Raw genomic sequence first — 13954 nt, 5'->3', positions numbered from 1 at the left:
CATCTAAACAAAGATCGGAGCTTGTCAAAATTTTGTCTTCCAAATTGCTAAAGCTGAATTTGGATATTAGTGCCTCCAACAGAACAAAAAGTATCGTAATATCAATACTAGAAATTGGGTTACAAATTAACCATATTGATAATTTAAATTTCAAGTAATCAACACTCCAAATTCAAACAAAATACAGTGACTACAGGGGTGTTGATAATTTTTCGATAAAAGGACAATTTTCATTGATTCATATTGAAGCATCGCGAGTGTTAATAATTAATAATTACCGGAAGGTGGTGGAGTCCCATAAACGAACTGACCCGTCCCATGAACCTGTAATGAGTATTGGAAGATCCCGATGGCAAAACGCAATGTTAACAACATCCATGTGCCCTTTCAGTGAATGAACACACCTCTGTGTCTCACAGTCCCAGATCTGACACAAGGAGCAAAACTCATGATTGAATAAATATTCTGTCAGTATGATAAAGGGCTAGTCTATTCTTTAGTGAAAATGATATACCTTAGCAGTTTTGTCTTGTGAACCGGTGATCAAGTATAGCTTCTGACCCAGACTGAAGTAATCCAAACACATCACTGAATCTGAATGGCCAGACAATATGTGCTTACATTCACCCGAATGCAGATTCCAAAACTGCAATTTCAAGCAAATACATGTATCAGGAAAACTTGGAACATCCAAAATGATGTTTACTGCATGCATGCATAGGAAATCTAAACAAACCTTTACTGTATTGCCCTGGGCACTGGCAAACATATCAGTGTCCTTCGGGTTAAACGCAACTTGCTGCACAGTATCGCATTTATCAAGACAACTATTGGCATCAAATGTTTTTATCAATTGCCAGTCTTTTCCATAGTCCCATAGCAAAATTTTACCATCACAGGATGCTGATAGCACATAGGGCTTAGTTCCATGGATAGCCAAAGACTTGATAGATGTTGAGTGTTCATGTAGAACGTGGATTCTACTTTGTGAATCACAATTATACACGCAGAGTAGTCCACTAGTAAAACCAGCCAAAATCCATTGCTCACGGGCTATAAATTTAACCAAACTAACTGCAATGAGATAGATATCAAATGTTATATTGCTGAAATGTGAGATGGCAAAAATAAAAACATTAGGTCAATGTGGTGAAAGTCAGAAGCATGCCTTTTCCCCCCTTCAACTCAACCAATTCCACTTCCTGCGGGTAGATATGTGCACAGAAGTCAATTACTTCTCACATACGAGAATATTAAGCACGGTAACCGAGCAAAACTGAGATGGTTAGGAATGTTAAATAGCTGGAGTAGCCAAGTTCGACGAAGTGCTAGTCGAAATCAACATATTAGCAGTAGCATATGAGTAATGGTAATATCAGTTTAATAATTTATTGATTTGTGTACACCAGCAAAAATCTACACATATGGTTGACTAGTATGTATACACGTGCAATGCACGTCTTAGCAATATTGTTCCGATGATGATTCTTGTAAAAGAAAAAAAGAAGACGTATGGTACTTTGCAGTCAATTTCAGAGCAAAGAGAATATTCCATGTATGCATGCATAAATGAAAAGAAAATAAAAGAAAATTGGTAAGTGGTATGATATAATTCACCTACGTTGACACCCAGATATTTTCATAGGAAGAAAATATAGATGTATGTGATGGACCCCACAAATTATTTACTTTCTTTCTCCTACCGTATGCTTATCTTGTACACAAGCTCTCTGCCTGACGCCCTGGCGCATGCAACGTGGGGAGAAGATCCGAGGTGTGATGCGAACAGGTGATGGTTCCAGAAACAATAGATGCAGCTACAGGCTACTGTGCACTGCGAATCCTTTGAGTCTCAACCGTTCGATTTATGAGACCAACGGCTAGGATTGATGTTGTAGCAACAATTCAAAACTCGTACACTATAGAATAGAGATATAGATATATATATGCACAAGATTACCACGAAATCGCCATGCCAAGTGGTTTCCTTGCACTCTGAGGTCACCACGCACATGACTGCGCCGCTCATCAAGACCTAGAGTTAACAGTCCGGCAGTCCCCAACGTTCTGGTCTCATCAGCAAGATGTGTGAAGGCATTATTTATGTTCATATAATGAACAAGCCATCTGAAAACAGTACGAGGGAGAGATCCGTCCCAATGGTAACCAGTATGATTACCGGGCTAAATGTATCATCAATGCCATGCCTGGTTCCTAGGAGAAGCCCCAAATTACCCACTATGACCTTCAAGGGATCCCCAGGATTAAATAAGCTGCTCCTTAACCAGCTTATTCTAGAAGCCCAATCAAAAATCTAGATAGGAGACATCATATTCTTGAAGCCCAAAAAAGTCACCAAAGTAATTGGCCCTCAACTTATGCAAAAAGGGCCAGTCACCCAAAAAAGGCCATGCATGCTCATGGTCCATTTGGTGTGTCCAGTCCCTCCAGCCCATAACACCTCCAATTACTTGGCCGAGCAGGAAATTGCCTCCCCACATTGAGCTATATCTGGTACCATGAGGTAGTGAGTGTATACTTAGACGCATCACTTAGGAAATGACGAGCTTGGTTCTACTGCGATGAGAACAAGGTGACGTGGATGGTCGCCAGAGGTGGAGGGGAATGTTGGTTTGTGATACTGTACCCAGTCCCCCAATCATTTTTCTTATCAATTCCCAACCCTAGCCACCCATGCCTCCATCCCCTCTCAACACCACCGGCTGAAGCCCATGTGGCTGAAGGCGGTTCATGAGGTCACTATGGCTCGTTGTTCTCATCTCATCTCTAGATGGAACCTGTCACGGGTGCTACACTCCAAATCCCTCATCTTTGGTGCCTTCCCCCCTGTTGTTGCTCGTGTGGTGGTAGGTCACGTCCCCACCATTCTTATTTGACCCGCTTGGTCGTGGCTCGCGGTTGCTTTAGTTTGTACCGTCGAACGATTGCCCCCCCCCCCCCCCGCGCTATCCTCGCTGCCCCATCTAGTTGGTCATCCTGGGTCAGATGGCCAGATTTGGCAGTAGCTCTACCGGATTTGGCCGAGATGCCCCATGTCGGTTCGTATCCGACCAGGAGACTTTCATTGGTCATTGTTGGTTTGAGGTGATCAGGTCATGAGAGGCATAGGTCTCAATTGGCTTCATCTCGTGTTGTGTCTACTTCCCCTCATCATCGGACCCTAGTGGGTTTTGTCCCTAATGCCTGCATGCAACGTCCTACTACCCTCGAGTTGGTGCTCGTCCCCTCATGGTCATCCCCTCCATCTGGTTGCTCTGGCGGCATTGGACTGGTGTTCTTGGTGCTTGGCGATGTTGCATCTTGTCTCGCTCATGTGGTGGCATCTCCAGGCTGATGGTGGATCCTTGCCTTCGATGCTTGTGCTTCAGTTGCTATCGTTGTTGTCGTTATGGTAGTCGAGTTGATGTCGTGTTGGCCCTTGTGGTGCATGATTTTTGCTTCCTTACCTTGTGACATATTATGTTGGGACTCGTCTATGGATCGATCACATCAAATCACGATAAATACGCGCACACAAAAAACTGATAGCCAAAGGCCATTGTCGTGCCTTTCTTTTCTCCTTTTCTTTTCACGGTGTTACACCCTCCGTCGACCAATGCTGTTTATATATACACGGCCTTACTCAACCGACCCATGTAACCAATCCCTACACGGACTACTACTAGACGCAAACAATTACCTAGTTTACTAACTAATATAGTCCAAAGTGGACTAGTAATCACACGGAAACCTGGCCTCCACGTACCAAACCTGACACGCATCTAGCCAAGTTCATAGCAGTTTGAACCAGCTATAAACTTTGACACGATACTACTTCAAGATTAAAGTAACAATCTCTCCCTAATCTTAACATTGTCTTCCGCTCTTCTTCGGTCTTGGCTCGTTGAAGATTCCTCCCTTGTCGACTCATACATCTCGCACCACGACAAGTCGAATTGATAGGCTTCATTGATCGCAACAACTTCTTTCCAATTTTAACTTGGTGAATTTACTGATCACCTCAAATATGCATTGGACTACCTAATCATGGTAGTAACCTATGAAATACACCATCCGGTTGTCTACACCATCCACCTTAGCAAGATATATGCCGGCTCCTTGTGGATCACACCACCCCGTGCATTACATCATGCACTCCAACCTCATGTAGAGACATGGCCTCATTGAAGAGACTCACCTTTATTGGTTTACCGCCCCCACATAGTTGAACCTGATCCTTCCGTCGAGACATATAGACGACCTGGACGCTTCATCTTCAACGCCTCCTCACAGAGATGAGCACTTGGACATGTCGACTCTGACATGACGACGACAACCGACCGACCGTGCAAACCCGCATGACTCCTTGACTCCCTTGGACGACACGACCGAACGTGTTAACACACACGACTCCTTGACTCATATATTTTCTACAGACGATGATCTTGGGAACATACCGGCACCACACCCTGCACCACCGCTTCCGTCAACAATCTTCTTCCACTGCCTTCCCGACGACAAAATGTCATCTCCCTCCTTGCCACTCCACCGAACGATGATCACCTGAACCTCCTCGTCGTTGCACCACCTAGCGATAACATCGCCCGCCCCAAGGTGCTACTACATCGCCACCCTCGGCCAAGCGCATCTTCTGATACCAATTATTGAAACTCACCCACGGATCGACCACACAAAATCACTACGAACACGCACACACAAAAAATTGATGGCCACAGGCCCTTGACGTGCCTTTATTTTTCCTCCCTTTGTTTTCTCCTTTTCTCTTCATGGTGTTACAATCTCCGTCGACCAATTTTGTGTATATATACACGGCCTGACCCAACCGACCCATGAAACCAATCCCTACACGGACTACTACTAGACGCAAACAATTACCTAGTTTTACTAACTAATATAGTCCAAACCGGACTAGTAATCACACGGCAACCTGACACGCATCTAGCCAAGTCCATAGCAGTTTGAACCAGCTACAAACTTGACGCAATACTACTTCAAGATTAAACTAACATACTACTGTTCTAAACTAGGCTGGGTTTGCTTTGGCAGTCTCTAGGTCGTGGATCGCCAAGTTTTGGGTTAGTTATCCTTATGCTGTTTTAGTTTGTGTCGTGTCACTTGTATTGGGTCATGCCTTTCTTTGGCATTGTATAAACTTCTTTCTTAATCAAAGAAAACGAGGTTAGGCGGCTAAGTAGCCCGAGGACCTATGGTTAGACGATTATTTGGAAATTTTCTTTCCATTAAAGTACAAAAATCCGTCAAAATTTCCCGAGTACAACATGTGTTTATGTTCTTATATACTGAAAAAATTGTATTGCTCGTAAGAAATTCTGGAGTGAGTTCAGTCACTTGCCTTTGCATGGTAGTTCATTTGGAAAGACTTGCCTCCTTGGGTAATGACCATCCTGTATCGCAAGAGAAGGATTTTTCTTAATTAATGCAATCATAGTGCAAACAGAGAACTCAATTTCTGCACCAGCACGAGAAATTGATCCACTCACCATGGATCTATTGGATGCAGTTCTATTGTCGACACTGACTTTAGTTTGGATATGGTCTATTCGCAAACACCCATAGAGATTTGTCAGAAATATTTCAGAATTGGTTGCGCATAGGTTGATACAAATGAAAACCTGGCAAAGTCCCCTCAAAAAGAAAAAGAAAAAGGACAAAGGTTGGACTCACCTTGGAGGTTATAAAATCTATGGCCAGCTCGATGTGATGCACATTTCGGCCCGTCTTTGGTTTGAACATTTCATGTGCAACATCCTCAGTCGTCAAACTCTCCTCTACGATGGTGCTCTTCACAGTGACCACCTCAGGCTTCAAGCTTTTGTGTTTTTTTGAAGAAAAAAAGGTTACTAGAGGATCTAGCCTCGACTGTGGTGACAGAACTCCTTCGCTCGGTAATATGGTGCACTTCGCTGTACTATATATACTGAAAGCCACATGGTAATCAGTAACGTTGCATATCTTCAGTGTGCTTGACATGATTTGCGCAACAGGGAAGCGCAACTGGAGGGGGTCAACCTTGATCAGCTCACTGGGGACAGCTAATGAGCTTATCTAAAACAAATTAAGAAGTAAGCGCTCGATTGGTGGGAGTAGGATAGACATGCAATTGAAGAACTTGGGCTCAAGGTAACAAATACATCATTACTATTATCACTTTGATAGAAATACATCATTATTTAGTTCCAACATGTTTACGTCATCAATGACAAAAATGGAACTCGGACCATTATCACAACATTTATTAATACCAGCTTTCAAGGCACAAAATGTAACTCCGACCATTAAATCAAGGGCATACAAAACTGGTAGCAATAACCATTCAAACGCTCTGATCTTCCCGCTTTCCTTCCTCTCCTTGGTCTATTCTTTCCCTTTCTCCAGCACCATTTTCTTTTTCTCCCAGCCCCCTGTCCCCATTATCTCCTGGATCATGTGATCCATACTGTTGAATTGGATTCTACTTTGGCAAGAGCTGCATCATGGGGCACCCACAAACAGCTTCTTGCACAGCCACACCAGAGTGCGACCGGACAAGGTGCCGGTCAGGACCGGCGTGGCCCATCCCAGATGAGCACGGCAAGGGACAAGCAGGAGCTACAATGTCGGTGCGGTCATCTACAGCCTCATCTAACAGAGGGTATGATCGAGGCCGGCGACAACAGGAGCTACAACGTCGGAGCCCATGTTTATCTTTTTTCTTCTGTTGTACTACCACCAGTGAGTGGGCTCTTGAAGTACCACTGACATGCAATTAGCAATGGGCGCTGTCAGTGGAGGGGGTTTGCGAGCTGTCAGTAGAGGCTCACTTTGCTATAGTGCCTATTAAGTTTTAACTACCACATATCCGTAGATGCATTCAAGCATGACTTACTAGACATGAAACTAAGAAACATCTACTAAATAACACATTCTTCTGTTATATCAAAATTAACCGCCAAAGAAAAGTTGCTTTTGCTACATAGTACATGTCGATCCTATACTTGCGTGCCAGCTATAAATATAGTTAATCTAAATAATATTGTATTCCTTCTAGTTCCCTAAGAGTATCTAGAGGTGTATGGAGATGTGCTTAGCTTTACACAGGTTCGGTTTTTTTTTTCATAGATAGATATCATGGATGCTTACCTGTTTAGCACGACAGCATCATTAGACACCTCTGCTTAAGAGGTGCTGAAGTACCATGCAAAGATAATTGCATTCTAGTAGATCAAATATTTTTTTGTAGAGGAGGAAAAAACCTGGCATGTGCATCAATTGATGCACACAACCATATATTAAGCCAAAGCACTGGCTTACAGAAACACAAAGAAAAAGAAATCATGGCCAGTTGAACAGGCCTCTTGATAGTCTTTTCCAACATAGTTGATTAATGATGTCGGTATACTCTTTCACTTCAAGCATCCATCCATGAACATCTAGTGCTGTGGAGGTTCTAAAAGCAGTTGTTTTTTACATTGGCCTAGTCAAAATTTTACTACAAGTCTCTTTTTAAATATATATATCAGATACACAAACTGACAAACACGATAAGTATATATTTTCTAGGAGATTAAAATATCAAAATTACACTTAGCAGACAATACATGCACAAAACAACAACTTTTGGAGAATTGTGGGGAGTAGTTTGTAAAAACACTTGGAGAATTGGGGGAGTATAGTTTGTAAAAAAGATTAAGTCTGTCTGGCCAATTTGCCCCACTTATGTGGTCATACTGTTCTCCTCAAATCAATATAACTGACATTTTATAGAAAAATAAATGTAATACACTCTATTTAGTTATTAGGGAACTCACCTCTTCAATCATTTGACCTGTGTCTTCCTTGGAACCCATGACAGCGGCGGTGTTCTCTGCACTGCGATCCTTCTTGCCCTTCAGGCCTATTTCCAACCGTGCTAATCCTTTGGTGCTCTGCACACCACCATATTTCCTGTCCTCCAGGTCTATATCTACCAGTACTAATCCTTTTTCATTTCCGATCGCGATCCTACAATAAATTAACATGTTGCTCATTACATTGGGCTTTATACTAGAGATAACTGATGCAGAGGCTTGATGTAGAACTCACATTTTCTAAAAATAAGATTTTTGGCATTGAAAGAAACAGGGCCAAAGAAAAAACTAACAATTGTACTCCCTCCGTCCGGAAATACTTGTTCTAGAAGTAAGATGTATCTAGGCTTATTTTACTTATAGATACATCCATTTTGTACATTTCTATGACAAGTATTTCCGGAGGAAGGGAGTGTGGATAGATTTACCCTTTTTGTACAAAAAAAGCAGTTTATGTGATTTTCTAAATAAAATATAGGGACTAAAATAGATTTTTTCGTAGAACTCAATTTGTTGAAATCAAAGTGGTACAATGCAGACCATGCTATTATCATAAACAACCTATGTTGTTACACAAAGGTCATAGATATAACGATATGTGTAATAATTGAATGACTATTCATTCGAACAATAAGTCTAATAAGATTAGAACTGCATCGGCATCAAAAGATTGCAAGCCTACGAAGGGCCATGACAAGCGGCATTCAGAAGAGCAAACCCCAGAATTAAACATACTCAAAGTGAAAACTACACTACTATATTTGCAGCCTAGTTCATTTTCATTTGCACTTACAAGGTTTTTTTTCGGAAGGGAGGCAAAGATTTGCCTCAACTATCAATTTTTTTTAAGAAAAGGAGGTTAAGACCCTCGGCCTCTGCATCAATCGCTCAATACAGCCATCTTTATTACTTATTCAACAAAGGTCTGACAAGAACATACATCAAGCCACCCGAAGTCCCCACTCACACCTACAAAACGTGACAATGTGAAGTGCTCTCACTCTGCATATCTAAAAACGGTGTCTTCGCCGATCTATCCACATAACGTATCGGAACTAACAACCGGTGCAGCAAACCTAAAGCGTACACCACATGCACACGTTTTAGAAGTCGTCATCATCATCGAACCGCTGACCCATCTTCAGGAGAGAAATCCGCATCATCCATGCCAGTCCGGCCATCCGTCGACGCCACCATGGCGCCCAACGGCGCCACCTCCCTGCGCTCATCCATCCAGACGCGAAGACTCTATAAGACCTGTCGTGCGTAGCACCTGCCGAACATGCATGACAAAGCGTAGCACCTGTCGGCCAGGCATGACCTGACATCACCAGCGAAGCTCCGTGCAAGACGAAGACGCTCCACCGTCTGCCTCTGTCTTCCAGCGCTGCTCCACAAACAATCCTCCCTAGAGAGGAACGACACCACAATGCCGCCATCGTCCGATCTGGAAAACTAGATCCTAGGGTTTCCCCTCGAGCATCACGAGTGGATCGACCTCCCTGCACTCATCCATCCAGACGCGAAGACTCTGTAAGTTCTCTCGTGTGTAGCACCTGCCGAACAGGCATGACAATGCGTAGCACCTGTCGTCTAGGCATGACCTGACATCACCACCGAAGCTCCGTGCACGACGAAGATGCTCCACCTCCTGCCTCTGTCTTCCAACGCTGCTCCACAAACGATGCTCCCTAGAGAGGAACGACACCGCAATGCCGCCATCGTCCGATCTGGAAAACCAGATCGTATGGTTTCCCCTGGAGCAACACGAGTGGATCGACAGTAATTACAGGACGAAGCCTTCATCAAGGTAACGACGTAGAACGCCGCCGTCCACCGTCGGCTCCGTTTTCACCGGCAACTATGTCTCCCCGACTCGCAGCCGGGACTAGATGATAGATCTGAAGATCCGATCACCCAGCCTCAGGACGACCACCTCCGACGTAGGAGATGACCACCACCGCCATAATCCTCGTGATGCGATGCAGACCCGGAGTGCCTCCGCGAGTCGTCGCCGAGATGCAGCAGATTGAGGACGAGATGCAGCCGCCCTCCTGGACCTGAAGGTCGTAGATCGAGCCCGGGACGTATCCCGGCCGCCGCTGCCGTCTTCTCCTACCGACCCCGCCGGCTACAGCAGAGTCCCCCCGACACGCCCCGGCCGCCGCTGCCCGCCATCCTCGTCATAAGGGGTCCAGGTCTGGCCGCCGCTGCCCACCATCCTGGTCATAAGGGGTCCAGGTCTGGCCGCCGCTGCCCGCCATCCTCGTCATAAGGGGTCCAGGTCTGGCCGCCGCCGCCTTAGATCCCGGGACGCAAGAGGAAGTTCGCCGCCGCCGCGCCACAGGGCCGGCGGCGGCAGAGGAGTGAAATGCGCGGGGGTTGAGGGGAGTTGTGTGGAGACAGCCCGGTGCCTCAACTATCAAACAAGAAATAATAGACTTACACAAAAGCGCCACAATTATGTATAGTACACAAAACTACCACAACTGGGGCTTGGGTAACGGATTGGTATCACGTTGTTTGTGTTTTCAAATCAGTACCGCTTTTCAAGCATGGCATTACTTATCGCATTAACAGCCGCTTGACCACTGTCTAACATAAATAATAATTTGCGAGGCCGGTTACTCGCCAATGACATGGCACTGGCACATGAGGCACATGCCGCTCGTGTTGACTAGGACAAAATCGGCTTGGTGCATCGGCTTCGCTTATAACCTATTCAACACCAGAGCTAGCGCAGCCAAGGAGTCGTTCCTAGCGGCGGTGGAGGATGGCACGACGAGCAGTCAGAGCGTGGGTTGCGGCGGCGGTGGAATGGGTCCCGTCATCATGTCCTCGTCGAGGAGCACAGCGGTGAGCGGGGCACACACGCGAGCTCCCCCAACATCTCACCCGAGAGGCGGTTGCCGATGAGGTAGAGCAGCTTGACGTTAGCCTGGCCATAAGTATGGCAGGCAGGTTTCAGAGTAATCTAGGAGTGAATCATTCGACTTGATTATTCAGCTTGACGTTGCGGAGTGCAATGGGAAGGCCAGCGGGGACATGCCGACGAGCACATTCGACTTGAGGATATGCAGGTGCCTTGAGCGAGGTTGAGGCCCCCGAGAACGAGCATGGTGACATGTCCGACAATGTTGCACAGGTGCAGAGCTTAGGCACTGTGGAGAGGTGCCACGACAGGCAATTGAATGTGTCATGGGCTGCCTTGAGAGCGAGAATCTTATCTGCATCGCTGTCGTCTCTGATGTTAAAATAAATTCTAGGTATGGGGTCGATCCACCTAGGAACAAGACAATAACACGATGACGACATCAAGATTTGTTAACGAGGTTCGGCGAACTCGCCTATTTTCCGAAGCAATGATTACGGGTGTTCCTTTCCGAGATACTGCAACACTAGCCAACCGGGCGCCGGCAGAAGCCGTCGGCTCCCCCTTGCGAGCCTGTCGCTATCTAGTCGTCATGGGTTACAACGTGGGGTGCCTCCTCATATATAAGAGGCCAAGTGTACAACGTGTCCGAATATGACACTACATGTATCCTACCCAAACTACAACACCAAGTCCATATGTAATCCAACTCGTACATCAATATTTGACACAACTCTAACAAACTCCACCTTGACGAATATTTTCATCACTTTGAATTTGTCCATGCATCAAACTTCCATGTATTCCGGACTTGTGTTGTCTTCTTCGTAGCTTACCGAGAGCTACCCGACGAGTCTGCTCCAGACCCACCGCCTCCGTGGGAACCTGCTGCTACTCCTGCAACTCCAGTCTTCATGACTCCACCTGCAATAGTGCTTCCTTGCAACTTGTAAAGATGTGAAGCCGTCCTCGCTTCAATCATCACGGTCACCTTATCTTCCATGATTTTTATGGTCTTCTTATCCCGATCACAACGGAATACGATACCATCATCATGAAGAACTCCAAGCGAAATTAGATTCCTCCTTAGCCCCGGCACATGCCTGACTCCCCGAAGCATCCACTCAACTCCGTCAAACATCTTGATTTTGATGTCACCTACTCCAGCCATACGATAACCAGTGTCATCGCCCATATAGGCTAAACCAAAATCACCAGTCTGGTACGAAGAGAATCACTCCTTGTTGGTTGTCGCATGAAAAGAGCATGATAAATCCAACATCCACGCTTCACTTTTGGTTGACCGCCTGTCTGATATTACGAGGGCATCACTATTGTTGTCTGAATCATCACCATGAATTGCCATATTAGCACTTGACCCACCTTTGAGCTCTGGACAGTCCTTTTTAGTATGTCCCCTCTGCTTACACTTGTGACACTGTATTTTCTTTTTATTGTTCTTCCCTGCCTCATATCCCTTCCGCCACTCTTCATCCTTGACTAGCAAACCTTCACCATGAGTGACTTCCACGGCATTCTTCTTTCTCATATGATAAGATAGCAAGGCTGCAGTAATATCCTCATTCTTAACGGTCTCCTTACCGTGCGTCAGGGTAGTGATCAAATGGTCATAGGATGATGGCAACGAATAAAGAAGCAGAATTGCCCTATCCTCGCCATCAATCGTTACACCCAAGCGTGCTAGATCCGTCACGACTTGATTAAAGGCGTTCATATACTTCACAAGATCCGACCCCTCCTGCATCTTCATCCCATACAACTTTTGTTTCAGATACACCTTGGTCGTCGCAGTCTTGGAGATAAATTGACTCTCCAGCCTCTCCCAGATCTTTTTCGACGAATTCTCATCCATCACATGATAAATAACCTGGTCCGACAGACACAACCGTATAGTTCCGGTTGTCCTCAACTGTAACTCCTCCTAGTCCTCAGCCTCCATCTTGGCTGGCTTGGCTTCCTGCAACAATGCCTTCAAATATCCCTGTTGTGCCAACAAATCTTTCACCCTTGTGTGTCATAACCCAAAGCTTCCAGTCCCGTCGAACTTCTCCACCTTAAACCTGGTACCCACTGACGCCATGATTCTCTGTACGGCTGACTGTGTGAAAAAATAATCCGATCTTCCTACACGTGTTCAAGTACGCAAGATTTACTAGTAGCAAATTCCTAAAAAAAAATCCTCCCTGTATTCACGAGTAGTATCTCTTGAGCACAACTACCGATGCTGATCAATTTGCTTTGCCTTGCCCTTGCCTTTCCGATGAATGCATGCAACGATGGACTTTTTTCTTCCCTGATTCGATCTACTGTTGTGCGTCCCTGCGGCTGCTTTTAACGTGCGCTTGCACGGCCAGCAGTCCGACCCGGACACGAACGTGAGCAAACTTTCTCCAGGGACTCGGTCCCCTTTTGTTTCCAAACAAATCTCTTGTAGCCCAGTAGCCTTGGATAACTGCGCGACTCATGTACACAGTCGGCCCTGTGCGCCTGGCTTCGTCACCGCCTCTGCCTGCTCTAGCTCCCGCGTATGATGCCGCCGCCTGCACTGCTTCGTATCGGATTGTTCCGCCGCTTGTAACAACTGCTGGAACACCTCTTCTTAGTCGCTCCTGACAGAACTCATCAACGACATCTCGTCGATCTTCTTCCGCTCCGGCTGCAACCGTTCCTGCAGAACTTCAACGATATCCACCTCCTTTAGATCAACATCCGTAGCCTCCGAACAACCTAGCTCATGATACCACTTGCTAGAATAAATCCGAAGTACGCGGTCGATCCATCGAGGAACAAGCGATCACAGCACGATGACGACACCGAGATTTGTTAACGAGGTTCGGTGAACTCGCCTACTCTCCGGGGCAATGACTACGGGCGCTCCTCCCCGAGATACCGCAACACCGGCCACCCGGGCGCCGACCCAAGCCGCCGGCTCCCCCTTGCGAGCCTGTCGCTATCTAGTCCTCATGGGTTACAACGTGGGGTGCCTCCTCATATATAAGGGGCCAAGTGTACAACATGTCCGACTACGACACTACATGTATTCTATCCAAACTACAACACCAAGTCCATATGTAACCCAACTCGTACATCAATATTTGACACAACTCTAACATCTGACGGCTATGGCGATGGTGAGCCAACAGACAAGGTGGTGATACAACAGGAGGTGGCACGGCGAGACGGTCCACGAGCA

At 45.9% G+C, this 13954-nt stretch overlaps 1 protein-coding gene across 1 annotated transcript; it reads right to left on the bottom strand.

Annotated features, from left to right (window-relative positions):
- Positions 1-274: 274 nt before the first annotated feature.
- On the bottom strand, positions 275-10089 carry LOC123407975 (coatomer subunit beta'-2-like). The gene is made up of 5 exons (XM_045101218.1): positions 10004-10089; positions 7830-8022; positions 737-1132; positions 515-646; positions 275-427 (listed from the first exon to the last, which is right to left on the bottom strand). The coding sequence occupies exons 1-5, from the start codon at positions 10087-10089 to the stop codon at positions 275-277; spliced, it is 960 nt and encodes a 319-aa protein (XP_044957153.1).
- Between the last annotated feature and the right edge of the window lie 3865 nt (positions 10090-13954).

The sequence above is a fragment of the Hordeum vulgare genome, chromosome 7H (assembly GCF_904849725.1).
Source record: "Hordeum vulgare subsp. vulgare chromosome 7H, MorexV3_pseudomolecules_assembly, whole genome shotgun sequence".
NCBI classification, from domain to species: domain Eukaryota; kingdom Viridiplantae; phylum Streptophyta; class Magnoliopsida; order Poales; family Poaceae; genus Hordeum; species Hordeum vulgare.
The sequence above is the reverse complement of the archived record's forward strand: the minus strand, read 5'-3'. Positions and strand labels throughout refer to the sequence as shown.